General features: G+C 38.0%; 2 protein-coding genes across 3 annotated transcripts; both read right to left on the reverse strand.

Annotated features, from left to right (window-relative positions):
• Window positions 1–107: 107 nt before the first annotated feature.
• On the reverse strand, window positions 108–13,793 carry eps8l3b (EPS8-like 3b). 2 transcript variants are annotated; one of them, XM_037772365.1, is made up of 19 exons: window positions 13,522–13,793; window positions 13,365–13,417; window positions 10,934–11,046; window positions 10,682–10,797; window positions 9,551–9,615; window positions 9,300–9,458; window positions 8,195–8,344; window positions 7,924–8,012; window positions 7,432–7,565; window positions 5,829–5,944; window positions 4,659–4,794; window positions 4,445–4,521; window positions 4,271–4,345; window positions 4,028–4,173; window positions 2,565–2,805; window positions 2,121–2,237; window positions 1,670–1,758; window positions 734–866; window positions 108–650 (listed from the first exon to the last, which is right to left on the reverse strand). In XM_037772365.1, exons 3-19 carry the CDS (start codon window positions 10,969–10,971, stop codon window positions 615–617), a joined length of 1,917 nt encoding a protein of 638 aa, XP_037628293.1. In that variant the 5' UTR covers window positions 10,972–11,046; window positions 13,365–13,417; window positions 13,522–13,793; the 3' UTR covers window positions 108–614. The 2 variants fall into 2 exon arrangements, with proteins under 2 accessions (XP_037628293.1, XP_037628294.1); XM_037772366.1 differs by lacking the exon at window positions 13,365–13,417.
• A 168-nt stretch (window positions 13,794–13,961) lies between these two features.
• On the reverse strand, window positions 13,962–20,265 carry atp5pb (ATP synthase peripheral stalk-membrane subunit b). The gene is made up of 7 exons (XM_037772378.1): window positions 20,131–20,265; window positions 19,303–19,339; window positions 19,037–19,182; window positions 17,349–17,512; window positions 17,047–17,172; window positions 15,866–16,045; window positions 13,962–14,219 (listed from the first exon to the last, which is right to left on the reverse strand). The coding sequence occupies exons 1-7, from the start codon at window positions 20,156–20,158 to the stop codon at window positions 14,142–14,144; spliced, it is 759 nt and encodes a 252-aa protein (XP_037628306.1). The 5' UTR covers window positions 20,159–20,265; the 3' UTR covers window positions 13,962–14,141.
• Window positions 20,266–22,241: the final 1,976 nt, after the last annotated feature.

The following is a 22,241-nucleotide window of genomic DNA, read 5'->3' on the forward strand; positions in this document are numbered from 1 at the left end:
TCTTTTTGTCTAATCTTTGTGTAGGCTTCATGTCCTTTAATCACGTGTTCCACTTTCTAAAACCACTTTAGTTGAATCAGAATTGTGTACAAAGAAAATCATGTTTGTTTTGATATCTTGTAGAAACTTTAATTTGACTTAAAGCACTTAATTTACTTGTTACAATTGAAAGATTCTTTTGCACAGATCAAAATAAATCTTGTACCGACTTTGCTTGGGATTCAATTTCACTTTCTGTAAGATACATGACAACTAAGCATCAATTAAAAGAAAATATAATACAGGGTATAAGTTAATGCAGCAGAAGAGTGTACAGTATCTTTACAGTATGTAACTGTAGTTATTAAGCAGAAAATGGTGCTGGATTAAACAAACATCTGCATACATTTTAGAATAATCACAGTTAAGAAAACTGTACAATTTGTTTGAAATAACTAGGAGTATATGATCAGTAAAATAAAATGAATTTAACTCAATTATTGCTGCTGGTGATAAATTATACAAGATATAGAAGTTTCATTCAGTAAAAGTGCTTTCTCTTAAATAACAAATGCTGAAAGCAAATAATTTAAGACAAAAGGTTGAATTAGACAATAATTCCAGATGTTGATGTGTTAGTAGCGGCCGTTGTACGATGGTTCGCTGGCGAGCTGTAGAGAACAGGGTGAAACATTACTGATGTGCTGCAGCTGGATGTTATGAGTGTTTGAGTATCACACGAGTCATTACTTACTGCAATGGCTGATTTAATGGCCTGGAGCTGGAAGAAGACCTTGCCTCCTTCCTCTGGACACACAATCCTGATCTCGTCCTTGGTCATCCCCAGAAGCAGTTTCCCAGTCAGCACCCCGAGGCTGGTCACAGTGCTGCACATGAGAAAGGCAGGAAACACTGAATATCTGGCTTCAACGTCTTATTTACAGGACAAACATCTTACAGCTCCCAGTAGGCGGCGTTCCACCGATTACATTACTTACCCACCGTCGTTTAGCTTTTTTTTAATAGAAATAAAACAATTTAGTTGTGCTCAAACACTGCAGCTGGCGCACCGATGCATGAAGCGCACTAATCTTGTTGGTTAACGAGGGTTGGTTATCGGTTCGAAAAGAAATTCTAAATTAGCATCCCTAATAACATTACTTGGCCACCGTCGTTTAGCTTTTTTTTAAGAGAAATAAAACAGATTTAGTTCATTTTCACGTATCAGCGCCATGTTATCAATACATCGACGGATGCTACAGACTAAGTGAGAATGTTTCCACTCCGTGCTCAGAGCAGCAGGAGTCAGATTTCACACACGAGAGACGAGAGAGAGTTGACAGACAAGACGATGGCGGATGTTTGGTGTCGAAGCGAAAAGCAAAAGTGCCTATTTGGCAATATTTCAGATTTAAACCCAATGCTATAAGGGAACTATAACGTTAATGAGGCAATCGCCGTGGTCACAGGTGGAAACCTGCGGCCCTGCAGCGGAAGCTGGACCGAAGAGACCAGACACACATCCATCCAGCGTTCATGATCAAAGTAAGCGCTCTACATAAAATGAGCATCATCTTTTCTTGTAAAATGTTCGGTGTAATCGGTAACACCGGGGTTGTCACAAGGTTATTAACCGGTGGGAAAAGTTCCTCACCAAAACATCCCTAGCTCTATGCATTATGTCACTTACATTTTAGAGAAACCTTTGTAGTCCAGCCAGGCTTTGACCTCTGCAGATGAGGAGGTCATGTCCAGGGTCACAGGGCCGCGAGTGTCCCGCTGTGAGAGAGAGCCAAGAGAATAAAATGTTACACATGAAATTTACTGTGCATTCCAATACCCATACTAGTTAGTATGCCAGAAAAAAAGACTTAGTATGTCCCCAAATAGCAGGATGTCCTACTACATCTGGTCGCATTCTGCAGTATGCAAGCCAGCATGATGTTTCTGACCCACAATCTATACATATATGAGCAAGAGGGTCGAAGTTCAAGGTGCAATGTGATAAAGCAGTATGTCCCTATTGTAACAGTATGTACTTTGTAAGGGCAGCTGTAGTACAAACTAAAAGTAAAAATGTGATTTGGAACATAGCCATAGTTAAGTGGTTACTCAGCAGAGCTACGTGTCTTTCAGCTCACCGGTAGGTCTTCCATCGGCCCGGCGCTCTTCATCGGCTCCAGCACATTCTGAGGAACGTTGCCTTCCTCGTCGCGGCTGTTACGAACAAGCCACCACTGCTTGGTTTTCTGAACCACCTGTAAAAAGCCCAAAGAACGAAACATGTCAAACACCTGAATGTTGCTACTGGCAGCAATGATTGTGACTACGGTGAATATAAAAAACAGCTTTACTTGACTTTGGACTGTTTTACTTTAAGTCTGGATAATTTTCCTGATGGTTTGTATTTACAAGCACAAACAGAAAACTGCTCCAAACGTGCTTGATATAAAAAAGTTTCCAATGTTCACTATGACTTTGTGATTTTTAATCTACAACAACGAGCAATCTTTGTGTTAGAAATACAAGTATTATGCTTGTGTTGTCCAAGTTAAGGTTATTGTGCCGTGTTTTTTTCATCTCACCTGAACAACATCGCCCTTCATGATGCTCAGCTCTTGGCTGTTCCTGGCCATGAAGTCGTAAATGACCCGCATGTAGAGGGGCGGCTCACGGGGGCTGGGTGGGAACTGCTGGCTGGTGCTCCTGCTGATTGGTCCGTTCTGATAAGAGGGTGGGGGAGACCTGCGAGACGGGGCGGGCGGCTGCCAGCCGTCGTAGAACATTGGGATGTAAGGTGGGACGTTGTCGTCCGGCCATCTGGACCTACGAGGTGACAGGAAGGCAGGAGTCAAGTTAAAAACGAATGCTAATGCTTAAAGCCCCTGATCTATAGGACATGAATGCAGCATTAACTCTGACCTATATTTACATTATCAGCAAACACACACACACTACGCCCGGGTTAGGGCGTGTCAGTGCAGGTGACACTCACAATCAGAGGGTCATACATATATGACGAAGGCTACCAGCTTGATAAAAAGACTTGTGTAGGTGTGTGAGGGTTTTACAGTTTTTCTCAATTGTTTACACACAAATACCGGTACTTGACACACAATGACCACAACATGTAACTCATGCACCAACCCCCTGAACCAATTCTGCTAAACTACAAGCACAATTCCTGCTTTACACTCAAATTGCAGTTCTAAAACACACTTTTTTCAAAACACTACACACAATTCTCTGCATTTGGCACAATTTTCATGAAGAAAATCTCGTTTTCACAAGGAACACACTGTCATTCAAAATTCTAAAGTCAATTGCCCTACTATGCACACTGACTCATCACATGGGCAAACACCTGTCACACAGTGTTACAATTAGCAATCAGAGCTTTAGCACAAAAGGGCAAACATTGCTTGTGATGTGGATGAGGTGCTGTGGCCAGACCGAAACAGAATGATGGAGCATAGTTTTTTTTTTTCGTTTTTTTTACTGTAACTGTATACAGTAAATTCCTCTGTTGTTTTGTATGTAGACCACTGTATGTGCAACTTTGCGTTGGTTGGGATGTACATTGTGTACATTGTTTTTGTGGGGAAAATAAAATATATTTGTTACCGTGTATTTGTGTGTTCTGAGTATAAAAACAATATTCTAAAATATTTTACAACACACTTATGTATGTACTGTCTGTAGTAAGTGTAACACTGAATAAAAAAAAGGCCTAAGTCATTATGATGAATGGAGAAGAAGTGTTTTCCATTCATCATAGTGTTTTACATTGAGCACATCAGTGTTCAACTGGTTCTTATAAATGTCTATTCATATGATGGTTTGTGTGTGTCATTTGAAAACAAAATACCATTTTGAGAAGAAATAACATTGTTTTGAATGTAAAGTTTCATTTTGCAGGAGAATTGAGGGGTTTTGCCCATTGTGTGTGTGTTTTTTGATTTGTGTGTAGAGTTCTGAGAGTATGAGGCATGCTTTCAGAAAATGTGTGTAAACAATCGAGAAAAACTGTATTATAAGGCCGCCCTACCTGGGGAAGTTCCAGGCGTCTCCCAGAGACCTCCACAGCTGGTCCTCCTCGGGGTCGACGACCTCGCTGAGCAGCCGCACGGCGGCGTCCGTCAGCAGCGGGGAGAGCACACTGGGAGGCAGGTCTGCAGGATACTGAGGCAGGATCTGTGGTGAAGAAAAATAAGATCACACTTCCATCACTGGGAATAAATGAGGGCTTTGAAAGTAGATTGGTCCAGTCAGAGAGTTTAGAGGAGCTCACCGCGCCTAAACTGGTGAAGAAGATGTGGACAAAGTCGGGGGGAGTGGGGCTCATCACAGCGCCTTCCAGCTGGCCCTGTAACACAGAGAGGTTTTCAGTCACACTCAAAACCTCTCCATAAACACTCGGGTCAATTTATAATCTATGGAGACATTTAAAGATTTGAATTTTTACCAGCAGATTGAATCCATATTTGATTTTCTGAAGACAGGCAGTGTATTCCTCCCAGGGAGGCAGACTGACAGCTGGTGCTGCAGGAGAGAAAAACACTTATCAGACATCTATTATTTGGACTTAGACCATGGGAATAACATGTATGGCGTAGTTCCCCCTTAAGGATGTGTGTCTTTGGAAATATAAACTGGAAAAAGGTTATTATTATTATTACCATTCTTCTTAGATTTATTCTTCTTAAAGGCGTTTTTTTTCTTCTTGTCCTCTGGCGGTAAAGAAGATGCGTTTGCTGCTGCAGACACTTTGCCCATGAAGATCTCCAAATCATTGATAACGTGGTTTAAAATGTCCTGTGAGAGAGGAACACAAGATGGAAACAAAACATATTCAGCGTCATGTAGGCATCAGATATGATAAGAAACTGTCATGTCACGATTATCCTGGTCAAAATAATTGCGTGATATTATCCCGTTAAAACTCTAAAAATGGCACTAAAACATACTGGAATCTTTTTATCTTACATTTTGTTAAGAAAATAATATTTTTATTGCATCATAGAAATTACATCTTTTTTGTGAACATCCTTTTTTCGTGAAAAATGAATCAAACAATTTAAAATAATAGTAAGTAAGTAATCTTGGCAACCAGTTCTGGATCAGGTAGAAACGATAGAAGCCTCAGACATTTCATATGTACAGATACAACCGCCCTCCACCCTTTATTTTATTTCTTTAATCTTATTTTGGTTATTTTTTTACCTCCTACCTTTAATTTAATTATTTATTTATTTATTATCTAATTTTTTTCTTTTTGTGTGTTTATAAATCATTAATCATACTTACCATTAAATTTCTTTTTTGATATGTCACATTGTAAATTTGTAATGGTGCAATAGGTTTATTTATTTAAATCAAACTACATTTGAAATTGTATTTAAAAAAAAAAAAAATAATAAAAAATAAATTAAAATACTTAAAATAAAATAAGGTAATCCTAAATCATAAATTCCCCCTGTATAAATAAAGGCTAAATAAATAAATAAATAAAATAGTAACATTGTGCAAGTCATTGTGCAAGTTCTTACATGATAAATCCTTTTAAAAAAAATGTCAATAAGGCTCTATTTTTCACTTCTATACAATGACAGCGAGCTCGACAGCTTTTTCAAGTCACTCTTGTGAAGAAATTCACCACAATCAACTTATTGTGAATGTTTTTTATCGTGATCACCACCGATATAATCCTACACCGTCCCATCTCTATCGGCATGTTGGAGCTTTCTACAAAACTATCATGTATGAGCACGTTTTCCTTGAGATGTGAAGGTGATTAGACATCTATGATAATGTATCACTGATATAATCAACTACCTATAATAACTGACCGTGTTCCTCTCCGTGTCTGTCTGCTCAGCGACCTCTGGGCTGATCTGTAGTTCATGAAGATCAGGATGCTGTGTCATCGCTTCTTGTGGGTAGACCCGCTGAGGCGGCATATTTTCTACAAGGAAACAAAAATGAATTGTTTTGAGACAAACATCTATAACTACTTTTACATGCACACTAATAATCCACTATTATTCTGAATATGACAATATTGTGAATTTGAAAACAGCATATTCTATTTAGATATTCTGAATTAGGCTTTATTCCGAATGGAGCATTTTCAGATTAAAGGTCCCATATCGTGCTTATTTTCAGGTTCATACTTGTATTTTGTGTTTCTAATAAAACACATTTACATGCTGTAATGTTAAAAAACACATTATTTTCCTCGTACTGTCTGTCTGAATATACCTGTATTCACCCTCTGTCTGAAACGCTCCGTTTTAGTGCATTTCAATGGCATTGCAACGGAATTGCGTTGCTAGGCAACAGTTTGGGTCCATGTGTACTTCCTGTCAGCTGATGTTATTCACATTCACTGCAACAGGGAAATAAACTGGGACACATTTAGAATGTTTATGTTTAAAACCGTGTAATGGTCTAAATACTGTAGACTTGTGACATCACAAACGGACAGAAATCCTAACGGCTTGTTTCAAACGCGCAATTTCTGAATACGGGCTGTGTGTGTTTCTCCGTATATTGAGCGTTTTGATAGTTTCACAGTATTTATAAAGCACTTAAACCTGCTTTATAATGTAAAAGACCTGCAAATCTCACTTTTTACAATATGGGACCTTTAAGACATGTGGGATATGCTGATATTATTCTGGTTTTAGGAGCATTCTTTGGACATGTATACAGCACATTCGGAATATGCGTCTCAATTGGAGTTTTCACTGGCTTCCTGTCTGTTTCCGGATTTATTTTAAGATTTTATTGCTTGTTTTTAAGGTTTTAAATGAGATGGCACCACCTTATCTAGCAGAACTGTTGCACCTTCATACTCCAGTTAGAGCACTGAGGTCGACCGACCAGATGCTCCTGGACGTCCCCAGAACTAGACTCAAAAACAGAGGCGACCGAGCCCCTAATCTCTGGAACAGTTTACCGCTTCATATTAAAACTGCTCAGACCGTAGAATCGTTCAAGTCACTACTGAAGACTCACCCCTTCTCGCTGGCGTTTGATTAAGCTTATTTTCTGTTGTGCTGCTGCTCTTTCCCTGTTGTTATGTGCACATTATGTTTATTGTGTTTGCTCTAATTGTTGTTTGCTTTGTATTAATTTTTATTATGGATATGTTCAGCACTTTGGTCAACTGCTGCTGTTTTTAAACGTGCTATATAAATAAAGTTTGACTTGACTTCATTAGCCATGTAAACAGCTTATTAGGAATATTGTCTTTTTCAGAATAAGGGCAAAAAACAGACTATTTTGTGCATGTAAACGTAGTTATTGTTGACACATGAAACATGCTGGATAGTTTATTGCTTAATCGATCTCAAGCACACATCCATAAACCTTCAGGAAATTAAAAATGTGCATGTCAGAGTTGTAGATGAATGGGATTTCCTTTCAGTGGATTCGATGAAGTCGTACCTGGTTCTCTGTTCCTCCACTGTGGTGGCGGGTTGTCCGGCGGTGGTGGCATCCTCTCCGGCTGCACAGGACGAGGACCAGCGTGCCGGAAACTTCCTGGAGCATGTTGCCCGATGAGGTTCTCGAGATTACTCCTGAAAACATCAACGACAGACAGAAGTTTTAATGCATTTTAATGTTCAGTTTCTTTCTCCTGTCATTCCTGTTATGCAGCAACATTTCGGCCTCAATAACGTTGAAATAAATTATGGATTTTTCATGTTTTTTTTTTACAAGAATAGTAAAAGGAAAACACATTGGCACTCAAGTAATAATCTATTCTTCAAGAACTATAGAAGTATAATAAATACTGTAGTTCTTGGAGAATTTGATTCTTTTGTTTATGTTATAAAGAATACCTTAATCTATAATTTAAGCCATTTGTAATAAATATTTGACACATTTTAAAGTAAAGATGAGGAAGTATAGTGTGATGTGATGTGATTGTTGTACCTGATGTCAGACTGGTCTTTGCGTGGCTCCACAACATCTCCTCCTCCTCTTTGGACGGCCTTATCCAGATCACTCTTGACGAGCTTCGCCTGGTAAAACACATCTGTTTTAAATCAAACTCCAACGTGACACCAGCTAAAAAACACTGGTTATGAAATAGTGATAATGGTTTCAGAGAACGGCCTTGATTTCAGACATCACATCCTCCCTTCTCTGGATGCTTTCAGAAGGTCAAAAGGTCACTGAGTGTTTGTGGTGAAATGCGACTCACCCCGCTCTCCTCACACTGGAACAAGAACACCTGTTGGACGCGTTTGCTGCGTTCCTTCACGGTGACGGCCAGCAGAGAGTTGTAGGCGCAGCTGTCCAGCACAGCTTTGGTTTGCAGGATGCAGCTCAAAGGCAGCGACTCCAGCTCCGACTTTAGGACCAGATTAAACAGGACAAACGACACAGTTACTAATCAATATTTAAATTATTCACACGCAGATAAAAGTTGAGGTCAGAGAATGGTCACGATTCTGTTTTCTAGTTCTAATACACACTGAACTCGAGCAGCGACGATTAATCGATTAGATGTCAACTAATTAATTAAACACCAATTATTTTAATAATTGGTTAATCGGTTTGAGTAATTTTTTTTTGTTGAAAAATTTAGTCTAAATTCTCTGATTCCAGCTACTTAAATGTTAATATTTTCTGGTTTCTCTCCTCCTCTATGACAGGAAACTGAAAATCTTATATCAGGATATATATAGTTAAATAACCTAGTGTTATACAAGATATCGCCCAGCCCTACTTCTGGCCATGTGCCGTACTTGTTTAAAGGTCCCATATTTTAAAAAGTGACATTTTCATCCCGTTTATATTATAAAGCAGGTTTGTAAGTTCTATATAAATACTGTTAAACTATCAAAACGTTCAATATACGGAGAAACACACACGGCCCGTGTTCAGAAATCGCGCATTTGAAACAAGCCATCAGGATTTCTGTGCATTTGCGATGTCACAAATATACAATATTTAGACCATTACATAGTTTTAAACGTAAACATTCTAAATGTGTCACAGTTTATTTCCTGTTGCAGTGTATGTAAATAACATCAGCTGACAGGAAGTAAACATGGACCCAAGCTGTTGCCTAGCAACGCAATTCCGTTGCAATTCCATTGAAATGTACTAAAACGGAGCGTTTCAGACAGAAAGTAAATAGAGGTATATTCAGGCAGACAGTACGAGGAAAATAAAGTTTTTTTTAAACATTAAAGCATGCAAACATGTTCTAGTAAAAACACCAAAAACAAGTATGAACCTGAAAATGAGCATAATATGGGACCTTTAAGTAACTTTCTATCTGAAGTGTGTAGCTGCCCAACCTTGGTCTCGATGTCGCTGAGCAGCAGATATCCACCCTGAACCTCCATTATCATCTCCTGAGGCCACAGACGACCTTTGGCGTCCAGCCTCTTGAGCTTGGCCAAGCAGTCGTCCAGCGTCTTCACCTCCTGGCCGTCCAGTTCGCAGGTGAACAGGTGCTGTGGAGTTCAATGTGGAGACGTCATGGATGGAAGAGAGATAAAAGGTTGTACTGTGTGAAATCTGCACCAACATGGAGACACTCATTTACCTCCACTCTGACGTGGAAGTTGTCCGGGCTTCTGTTCAGCTCCTCGGAGTAGTCCTTCCTCCGCACTGATGACAAGAACATTACATCAGAGGTCGTAGCAGGTTCAGTGTTAGGGCTAGAGTGAAGCTACAGATATCATATCAAACTAGAAAACCTATATGTGTATATATATGTGAATGAAAATGGGTTCTATGGGTACGAGTCTCCCCTTTACAGACATGCCCACTTTATGATAATCACATGCAGTTTTATGTAAATGTCTTATTTTCTCCTATTCTAAAATGGTGTATTTAAATATTTCTGGATACTGTTGTCCATAAACAGTCTTGGAATTACATAAATTGGGTATCACTGTAAAACTGAGACTCTTGTGGATCCAATGAGCCCAACTGTATTCATGTGTGATGATGTTAGTCCCCACAGGAGACATTTCATTGTCGTGACATTTTTTTTTTTAAACTTGACCTCACTGTATAAAATGACCTGTGGTGACCTCTAGGATAATCACAGCCTCATGAAACGTTATAGCCACAAACTAGAGACCTAGAGCATTCAGAGGATGGAGTGCTCGCCATCTAATCGCAGAAAAATGCAATTCTTACAGAAATCTCCAAAACGTCAAAAATTTTGATACCAAATCACAGCATGGTTTTTTCTATAGTGTTCCTCAAGGTCTTGGTGTCTTAATGTGGTATTTTGGAGGGATTATTGATAATTTTTATCAATTCTCAAGTGGTGAAAAATGGTTAAATTTAGCACCAAATCTGTGTAACAAATAGTATCAACCCAAAAAATTGCTGCAACGACTTATGAGACATAATAGAGCATGGGGATTTATTTATTAATTAATTTATATTTCTGATTTATGACTAGAATAACTTGACACACAGCGCCGAGCTGCATCTCAAATTAATCTTCAGGTTCCCAGTTTTCAGGTGATGAAACCACTTCTATGTGACATCTACTGCTGACCTGCTATCTCCCCCTAAAGACCCTCTGAACCCCCCTAAAAAAGACAAAAACGGGTCTATTGTGGGTCTCAGAGGGTTAAAAAAAACTATTCTGACACATTTTGTTCCCACAAAAATGAAAATATACTAAGGTGAGAGGTGTGTTTATATCTGAGCATACTGTATATTGATTTCCCACTGGGTCTGGACATGTTGTTTCTCTGCAGCGGAGCAGCCTTCTGGTCATCTTGATAGAAAGCTCTCCTCTGCTGAGGGAGGTCCTCCGGTGAGAAACCCCTGAGGTGGAAGAAAAGCACAGTGACTTGAAGATAAACACACAGTTACCACAACACAGCAGTGTTTTATCATGAAAGGGTGTGGATACTGTAGAGTTTTAAAAAGACTAATTAGTGCTCGAATGATACATACTAACCTCGGGGCATACGAGAAAGGTGCGTTGTTTCCAAACATCTTCAAACTACGTCTGTCCTTTTAAGAAGAGTTAAAACTTCAGATTGAAAAAGAATCCTTCAGAGTCACTCCGACCTGTAAGGAAAGATGATTCTCATGCTGGTGAAAGGACTTTTTCACAGAGGACATTTTGACTTGTCACAGTAGGAAAAGCAGAGGATGGTTTAATCCATTTAGCTGCTTCCATTTCAGGTTCCTGGTGTCGTCCACCGTCACTCTGAATAGCACAGAGCCATCGTTAGTGTCATGAGTAACACCTGTGCTGTTCCTGATATGACGAGCCAAAATGTCTGCTGTGAATCTACAAGTTGCCAAAATGACACCGTTTCATGTGAAACCAGGACAGATGGTTGCATAGACACATCACGCATGAAGGATCTGTTTACCCAGTTGGGATATTTACAGATCTTGACATCTTAAAACAAGACTTTGAAGGCCAAAATAACACATTTTACTAATTAAAAGCTGAAATCACAAGCAATAAAACACACTTTTTTCTCAGTTCAGCACCCTCAGAGGTTTTTACTGCTACAGTTCCACTTGGTCTGGTATGACCAGTGTTTTAGGGTGGCTGGTGTCAGCCAGTGTTGAAGGTACAGTGTGTAGGACGTCTACACCTCTGGATATATTATGGTGCTTAAAATGAAACTCGTGAGCTCGTGTTTACGACATGGGAAGCTGCTGAGCAACCGCAATATTAACATTACTGTCGGCGTCTAGAAGCCACAGAGGCTAACAATTTAGCAAGCTAGCAAGCGGGTAACATGATGTAGGAAACGCATAATGACAGAAGAAGAAGATGAAGCCGTTGGGATCAACATTTTCAGACATATTATAAAATTACAAAGAATTACAATATACAACTAAAATTACAATGTATTCACTTATTATGCGCCGAAAAATGAACTTCCATGGTCTCCGTCATTTCTGACAACGTCAACAAACACGTCACAACTCGTGAACTCTGAGCTTTCAAAAACTTTCCACTTACGAGGTCGTGAACACGACATGAGGGGGGCGTTCATATGGACTCATCTCGTGAACACGGTAAACACCACCCCATTTGAAGGCACCATATGTAAAGGGATAACGTACACAGAGCCGGTCATTGCTGTGAAATAAACCCTGACAGGGTGTTGGGGTCGGGGTCCATCCCTCCGCTCCGCGTCAGGGTGCGGTATCGCTCTGAAGGGGTTTTATTTCACAACAATGACCCGCTAACTGTACATTATCCTGCTTATTACACGGTTACTTACTTAAGAAATCAATAATTTGACACAAAAAACGGTACTCCAGAGTCTGACATCAGTACTGCGTCCATAGCAACGGCCTGTTATAAAGAAATAACAGACCATAGAACGCCGTGATTGACCAATCACAACTGAGTATTCAACAAAGACGTGTAGTAAATATTTTTATGTCAACCTATAATAAAGGATTATCTGACATAATCTGGACAACCGCTGAAAAATACCACTTCATAACCAAGGTTGGAATTGAAATTAAAAAAAAATAACCTTCAGGCTACCACAAAAGTTTATATGATGAGTTATTTTTTGAGTTACAGAGTAGGTGTATAATCATTAAATGTATATTTCTTCCTACTCTCTTTTCGTTAGTAATATTTATTTATGTTGATTATTTGTTTGCTATATGTTTACTGTTCATTTTATGTTATTCTTGTTTTTATTTTTTTCTTGTTCGAAATAAATAAATAGAAATAAAGTGTAACAAAATTGTTGTCACTGTCCACTCATCTTTATCAACATGAATCCTAATTAGTATATGAAAATAATATGCAAGATAAGCATATCGTTTGCTTTCATGAACGGCTGAATGGTGCGTCGCTTTAAAAGTTGCGGCCGCAAGGAATTGTGGGATGTTATTCTCTCCTTTCCTTTGGTAAAGGATGGTCCAGTGTTTCCTACACTAAAGGAGATAAGAAAGGAAACTCTGAAGCACCTTTTCTTAACATTTAGAGGATTCAAACAGCTGTATTTTATTTTCCATTTCTGATAATAGATACACCTGAAATGTTACACACTGTTCCTTTAAATAAACTTTATTACATTATATTTAACTGTTATCTTGTGATTGTTACTCAGCAGAAGTTACATAACTTTGCTTTGAAACTTAAATCTAAACAGAAGTAATAAGAAACCACTAAAAAGGTTAATTCCCAGTTAGTTAACGGTTATAAATTAATGGTTAAAATGAACAAAGATTCAGTAATTATTAATCTGTGTCTTGAAGACTTCAACTCCTGACTGGACTTGGATCAGAATAAGTAAATCAATAAAGGGTATTTTTTTTTACACAAACTTTACAAACACCTGCTCCAATGCAGCAAAAATAGGCCACACAGAAACGGTTAAATTCAAAGTGTCACTAACCTCCTGGATTGAATGTAGGCTGCAAGATGAGTTTCCTGTCAACAACCCACTTTCTGTAAAGAGCAAACACACATTTCTGAGCAGGACATGATGCAATCAGTCGAGATTTATTTAACCTCCCTTCATTATAATCACCTTTACATCATTTATTCATTACCTGTCGGTGTCAGCTCTGCTCCGCTGTCATCGTTTCCTTTCTTTTAAAAACAGATTTTCTACCGAGCAGAAAGCGTCCTGCTCCTCACGCAGACGACTTGCCGAGAAAATTTCCTTGACTTCCTGCTTGAAGTCTGCAGGATCAAAGTGCAACGATGTGACGGGGAGTGACGGATCAAAAGGCTTGGCTCGATTTGTCATTTCGAGGGGATAAGTATTAGAGGTATGGTGAAAGGCAAGCGTATCTGAGGCTGGTTATGAGTCCAAAGGTTTAGAAATGCTTCACAGTATCTCCTTCAGAGCGATCAAAGGTCTCAAGTGCTCCAGAAAATGCCATTATGCAATTATCCAACTCAAGTGTAATCTATTACGGCTGTTAAAAACGTCACTGACAACATACATAAGCAAAGGTTAAAGTAAAAGTTGAAAGAAACAAACAGGTTGATTAAGAGAACCATTTATTTTACTACCAGCTGACGTGTAAATACTGTACACACCCATAACACATCGACAGAGACAATCTTTAAAGAGGAAATAGTTTATTCTGTAAAGAAAAGTGAACGTCTTGTCTGGGGACCGTGAGTTGAGGTTTAGAGAGGTCTTCTCTGAAGACTTGACGGCTTAGACTGTAGCTTTGGCCTGAGTGGCCTTGGCCAGAACGTTCAGGTCTGTGATGCACTTGGCGATGCTCTCTTTCTCCTAAAAAACATATAAACACACAGATAAGAAGTGATGTATGTACAAGACAGTAAGAACAGCTGATCACAGGTCAGTTAGATAACGTTTTCACAATAATGTATCATTGTGATTCTTACCATTTTGTAAGAAAACTGCTTTTATAATGTTCTCTTATGTTGGTTAAGTTAATCAATAATGAAACAATGAATAGCGCTGGTAAATTTTTTTACAAGTCCCAACTATTATTTTTCTTTACCTTTTTTCATTTGACAAAAGCCAAATATTACAACGGAGTATTACGGTCACATTGAGGAAAAAAAATTAATCTGAGATGTCGAGAATAAAGTCGTAGTATTATGAGAATAAAGTCATAATATACTGAAGTAGTAATTTTACGTGTTATTTTAGAGGGGAAATAGAGCAGCGTGCCGCTTGGGTGAAAATGAGGAACGTGTGAGGAACATATTACGACTTTTTTTCTCGTTAAGTCTTGACTTTATTCTCGTATTCTCGTAATATTACGACTTTTTTTCTTGAAATAGTATGACTTTATTCTCATTAAATTATGACTTTTTTTTCTCGTAAAGTTATGACTTTATTCTTGTAATATTCCGACTATTTTCTAGTTAACCCTTGACTTTAATCTCATTAATTTACGACTGTTTTTCTCGTATTCTCGTAATATTACGACTTTTTTTCCTTGAAATAGTATGACTTTATTCTCATTAATTTATGACCTTTTTTCTCGTAATATTATGACTTTATGCTTGAATCTCAGATTTGTTTTCCCTCAATGTGGCCCTAATACTACGTCGTAAAATATAAACGTATGTAAAAAAAAAAAAAAAAAATTATAGAAAATGCAATTTCAGTAAGGGGTAAAGTACAGTGAGCCGGTAATTGTTGTGAAATAAACCTCGACAGGGCGATGCAGCACCCCGACGTGGCCCTAAAGCGGGTGATATTTGTAATTAAGTATTTTAAGTTTAGAATTTTTATTTTTTAATACTTTTCCCCAAACAAAAAGGCACAATAGAGGAGCGAAGAGTGAATCATGTCAACATGTGTGTTGACTCAGCAGAGATAACATTAAATGAGAAACGTTGATCTACAGGAGAATAAATATTTGAATGCAGCACAGAATGATTTAGATGATATTGAAATGATATTATTATATTTTTATATTTTGAATTGACGCCTGAATTTTGTGTTTTTCTTTTCATAAATGAAAGACATTTCCACCATAAATTGGTTCCAAAAAAAACCACCAGAATGCAGGAAATTAAGTGTTTGATGTTCTAAATTTCGCCCCAGACCTCCCCGCTTAATATGTGTCGCCTCCATCGCCCAGGTCCTCAGCTGGCTACTATTTAAACCCAGCTGGACGTTGTATGCACTAGTGGAGAACCCTGACTTAGTATCAATTTCGAACACAACCGTAGTAATCCCTAAACGTGTTTTGTTAGCCCAGTTTATCCTACAGGAGTTTCCAGAACAGTATTGAGGTTTGATATCCAGATGTTAGATCATGAAAACAATCTGGCTCTAATCTGAATAGTTATTAAAATTAAGACTATAATGGTAAATTGAAATCTTAATTTACCCAAAAAAACTCTTTTCACACACGTTAACACCCATATGGAGGCTTCAGACACAATAAGACTGACCTGCTGAGGAGTGATGCTGCCGACGACACTCTTCTCCACCCAGTTGACCATGTGCTCCATCTCCATGCGGGTGTGGAGGTGCTGCAGGGCGACCTGGTAGTCTAAACGCCGCTTCACCTCGTGGGTCACCATGTGTAGCCTCTCTCTGAAGTTGGTCTCCAACAGCATGGCCACGTTGTTCTGAGAGGAAGAGAGGAGTCAACACTGTAGAAATATCTGGCCTACACTTGGGTTTCTAAAATTCTTGGCATTTAATGTTGCAATTTAAGTGACAAAGTATAGTTTCAAATTTGATTCGCGTCAATTTGAACCTGACAGACGTGATCAGTGGAAGCGGTTTCCACTGTACTAGGAGAAAAATAAATTAATATCTTGGAGAAAACTGCTTACAGTGATCACGTCTGTCTGGGTCAAATTGCTCACTACAAGTGGGTGAATTTTTGTTGTTGTGCATCACTTCTCATGCAGATTACCATCTAATTGACATTTCTATATTTATTATATGAATAGCCCCCCGTGTTGCAGAGCTGGTTGAGGATCAGCAAAGTTTCACTTTGGGGGCATTACATGACGAGGCATTATCAATCCACTTGACGAGGGCGACTGCAACCACAGGTGCTTTCCCTGTGCTCATTCGCTTTTCATTCATTTTCCCCATCATGATATCAATGTGCACGCAGCACAGGTAACGTTATCCAGCCAGAAAGCAGATGGTCCGCGAGGCAAAGTATCAGGCGAGTAAAGTAAAAAACAAAAAATTAAATTAACGTTAGTCTAACGTAGTTTTAAAATGTTTTTCCATATGTTGTCATGTATGAAATGCGGACTACTTGATTACTATAAGTGAATTATTTAAACAGCATTAGTATAGGAATGATTCTGTTCCAAGCTTTTTGATCCATATAAGCGGTTCATCACTGTAACCATGATCACAATAAGCGGTTTCCACTGTATTGCAACTCCACACATTCCCAGTAGCCACTGCAGGTTTCTTTGGCCTCTCTGTGATGTTGTTGCAATTCCTACTTGTTGCCAGCAGAGGTCGATAAACGTCAAAGATCACACAATGATGCTGGGCAGCTTCAAGCAGTCAATATGGGTGGTTGTGTAAATATGAATAAGTACATTATGAACAGCGAATATATTGGAAAATATCAAATGGACAGGTCGATGATGCTTACCCTCTTAGCGTCGAAGAGCATTGATCTTCCCTCTGCTCTCCACTGTTCCTTCTTCTCCTCCTCAACAGCCTGAGCCAGGCTGGTCATGGCGACGTCCTTCACCTCCTGAGCGATGGACACTTTTTCCTGCAAACACACACACAGCAGGTTAGCAGGGGTGCTTGTAAAGGCTGTGCACAAAGGACCAATTATCTTTGAACAATAACCTCTGCACAAAAAACACACTGATCTGAAATCTTAAAGTATCCAATTATTAGCCAGAAATAAAAAGATAACGCATATCGATATGGTTGCCAGCCCACCTCGTTCAGTTTGTCAGCAAAAGCTGCAACACCTGGACCAAATTTCTTGACACCATAGATGATGACGGCGCCGATGGAAGCGGCAGCAAGGGTCTCGTGATTGATAACGTAGATTTCCTTGGAAAGCATGTAGAGGAGGAGGCCAGTGCCCAGCATGTAGGGTCCTAGTGAGAAAAAGAACAATGTACAATTGATTGATGACAATTTAAAAGTTCAGGGAGATAAAAAGCATGAAAGCATGTAAAATACATCAACAAAAAAACTAGTGGGACACAGTCCTAAACCACACACGGCTCTGTCTCACAGATAGTGTCAACGTGGCATAGGGTCATGTTGCACCAGGCATGTATTGTGGTATACTTTTTACAGGAAGTATACTTAGCCCCAGATCAGGCAAATTGTCATTGGCTCGCCGCTCACACATCAGTGTTTGAGCGTCATGTATGAGCTGCTCAAAGACACAAGCTGAGAGGCTCACGGACGCGCGCCATTGCCTCGCACACACATTCCAGATATCTAGCATGCTAAATATCTGGACCTGTCAGGGACTTCGGCTACAAGCTAACTTACTGTATGTGTTGCATTTGCAACATGGAGCAAAGTTGTTGTTGCACCTAGAGGAATAAATAGTTAAAAAAAAGAGTGTGGAAACAGGCTATTTTGTAAACACGTGCCAACAACAACATCAGCAATGTGCCTCACGTATGGTATCACGTCATTTACTGTTTATTTCTCTTGTGCGTTTTCGTGACAAAACGTAGTTTGGGGACCTCATCGGGGATTCTTCCCAGTGAAAGATCTTGTTGTGTGTCACCCCGTCTCCGATCAGTCATGTTGTGTGAAAACCACAACGACTTAAAGAGTCCCCATTACAAGACAGTAGGTTGTGTAGTGTGTGTGTGTGTGTGTGTGTGTGTGTGTGAATAGTACTGCGATCTGACGACTTTGAAAGTTGTGTAGTGAGAACTTGACTTCAGCTTTCGACTGACACGCTGACGTCTAATGAGATACCAAGCCTTTTTTACATCACAACATAACCATAAGCCTTGTGTGCTGTTCCACGAGTCAAAACTAAAAATGGACAAGCAGCATTCAGTTTGTAATGTATGCACCACATAACTGAACAAACTCACATACAACTTGATGTCTGCTTCAACTCTCAGTTCTTTTAAATCAGGGCTTAAGACTTTTCTTGGGACTACTTATTCATATCTTGCACATACAATGACTTATTGAAAAATCTGAGTTGACACGTTTAATTACAGGCATGACGCTGCGTTATTAAACTAAGGACAGAAAACCGTCTACTCTGCTTATATGTTTGTGTTTGAGTTAATGAGAATGAATAGATCATATTTTTTGTTAGGTAGATATTCAAATACTCAGCGTTTTACTTGTCTTTTTGTAACAGAACTTAAATAACCGGTTGTTTTTGTTTTGTCTTGTTTTGTCTGTTTATGGTTGTGTTCATTTTGTTTTCTTCCTCTTGTAAGCTGTTTTGGTGTTTAGCAATATATAAATTGTCGCTTTTTATAATGTCTTTGTATAAAGGAAACGTATACCTTTTCACCTTTTATAAAAGCTCTGATGATGCAATTGTATGTTCATGCAACACTTAATAAAGGCTTGGAAATAAAAATAAAAGAAATGAAATAACCGATAGTTGAGTCTTGCTCCTGGCTACTGACCTGTGACTCCAGTTTTGGGGTACAGGAGCTGGAAAATCTCCTCTGGGAAAATGCCATGACGGACTTTGCCTCCCTTCTCTGGCAGAGCGGGCACTGGGGCCAGACTCTGGGACGACGTGTGCAGGGAGCGGGACGCCTGGACCAGACTGTGGGAGACAACATTATTAATAGCTTATATTTAAGATATATTTGTTGTTGCTAAAATATATCATCATGTTAGAAACAAATACAGCAAATAAAACAACTTCTCTTATCAAGACACATACCCAGCTCCAAGGGGGCCGCTGCTTTTCAGGCCACTGGCTGCAAACAGAAGAGACAATCACATAAATTAAAAAGTAATGTTTAATCTGTTGGTTATTTTCTTGATTGATCCACACTGTTTCAACAAATGCTGACCATTATAACCTTCATGAAGGTTGGACTAAATGCAGGACAGTTGTATTATCACACGTAATAAACTGGATATAACTTCACTGTACAATGACAAAGGTCAACAGAAACCCAGTTTACAGGATGAGGCTGTTTCTATACTCTGATGATGGCATGATATCAACTCATATAAATGTCTGGTAGCAGCCAGGCTGGCTTCAAATGAAACTTATGAAAGCATTAAAATAAAAAACACACTTTTTATGGATTTGCAATGTGAAGCCAGTGGAGTTTTATCTTTAATACAAACATAAAGAGCATAAAACAGACCCCAGCCAGCTGTCAGAGAGGTGACATTTACAGGAGTGCACAGCTAGCAGCTAGCTTCAATAGCTTTGGTTGGCTAGCTAGTTAGCTATCTGTTCTAACTCAGCTGTAACAAACTGGTAGTTATAGAAATACAGTACATGCTACACAGTCAAAAACATTAACAATAACTGTCTATATAAATATATAATCAATAAACTAGCTACAGTTTCAGAGGGTGCATGTTGCTTGTAGTTAAGCTACTTAGCATTAGCATTAGCATGTGTCTGAGTGTGAGGCCTCTTTACCCTTCAGCTCCACTCCACCGTTAAACTCTAGTTTCTGCTGCTTGACAGTTCAGTTACACCAGAGCTTAGTGAAGTTTATTAATCAATGAAAGCGAGATGAATGCATACCTGAGACAATAACGAGCCTGGACAGCATGTTTGCAGGAGGAAGTCTTGTTGAACACACCGGGCCAACCTTCAGTCTCTCCGTGCCCTTCTGCAAAGAGCCACAAGGATGAAGCAAACACGAGATATCCGCCTGAAGTCTCGCGAGAGTTGAATGAATGAATGAAAGACTTTATTTCAAACATATAAATAAATAAAAACAGATACAAAATAATAACAAACAAAACAAGAGTAATAGTGTCCGAAAAGGAGTAGGTAGAAGTAAAACTTATATTTCCCTATACCCTTTTCTCACTTCTCCTCTAATAACTCATAAATCATAGAATGATAATATAATATAATATAATATAATATACTATACTATACTATACTATACTATACTATACTATACTATAATATAATATACTATACTATACTATACTATAATATAATATAATATAATATAATATAATATAATATAATAAACTATAATATAATATAATATAATATAAAATAATATAATATAATATATTATAATATAATATAATATAATATAATATAATATAATATAATATAATATAATATATAATAATATAATATAATATATTATAATATAATATAATATAATATAATATAATATAATATAATATAATATAATATAATATATAAACTATCCCAGATTTATTAACATCCCAAATTAAAGATATGAACAGCATCCCAAGTTTATTTACAACCCACAAATCCATCCAGAGTTAAAAAGTAGATATAAACCAACCCTTAACACAGCCCTTATCACAACTCTTCCTCAACCATATACCTTCCAGAAATATATTTTTTGTATAGCTTTTTAAAGTGATTTATAGTTGAATGAATGAATGAATGAATGAAAGACTTTATTTCGAACATAAAAATAAATAAAAACAGATACAAAATAATAACAAACAAAACAAGAGTAATAGTGTCCAAAAAGGAGTAGGTAGAAGTAAAACTTATATTTCTCTACCCCTTTCTCACTTCTCCTCTAATAACTCTCATATATCATAGAATGATATTATAATATAATATAATATAATATAATATAATATAATATAATATATAAGCTATCCCAGATTTATTTACATCCCAAATTAAATATATGAACAGCATCCCAAGTTTATTTACAACCCACATATCCATCCGGAGTTAAAAAGTAGATATAAACCAACCCTTAACGTAGCCCTTATCACAACTCTTCCTCAACCATATACCTCCCAAAAATATCTTTTTTGTATAGCTATAAAAAAAATACATTAAAAAAAGGAACCACAAGATGGTGCTGGACTCAAAGATGCATCACTGTCCTGACTTTGAATTTGGAATAAAGTAAATAGGGTATTAATGGAGATAATTATGATGCTAAAATCTTGTGTTTTGGGGTTAATTCATCTTGAAATGTAAATATTGTTTTGTTAATTATCTGACGGACACTCTGTGCAATAATCTGGTGAGACTGTCATCTCATCAATATACATATTTTATTTTTATATTTTATATTGTATTATCTTTTTTAACACCAATGGGATTGTCACAATCTAATTTCGTTGTACTACACAATGACAATAAAGGGCTTGAATCTTGAATCTTGAAAATACTCATGACTTACACCAAGTAAATCAGTCAGCTTAATGCAAATTAAGATTTTTTTTTTGTATTTTGTACTTTGCACTATTAACTTTTTTTACTGCCTTTTTACTAACATGTTTTGCACTATGGAACTGTGATGCTGGAAACTTGAATTTCCCTCGGGATCAATAAAGTTACTATCTATCTATCTATCTATCTATCTAAATAATGCATGCACAGGCATACACACCACCAGCAAATGATGATGTCATTTACTTCTTCTTTAACCCATTTTAATGAGAAATTAAACTGCATGTTATAAAACAAAAAAAAAAGTAGATTTCCATGAGGCAACCACACACAGCTCTCTCTCTCTCTCTCTCTCCCTCCCATGTGGTGTGTTTTATCCCAGGCTGCATGCAGAGGGGAATTGTCTGTGGGTCTGTGTGTGTAATCTTGGGGCCCACCCGTGTATGGCATCAGTCTGAAGCGAGTGGCTGGTGAGATAGAGGAACATATGACGCTGTGGTTCT

Source organism: Sebastes umbrosus, chromosome 6, assembly GCF_015220745.1.
Source record: "Sebastes umbrosus isolate fSebUmb1 chromosome 6, fSebUmb1.pri, whole genome shotgun sequence".
Classification (NCBI taxonomy): Eukaryota; Metazoa; Chordata; class Actinopteri; order Perciformes; family Sebastidae; genus Sebastes; species Sebastes umbrosus.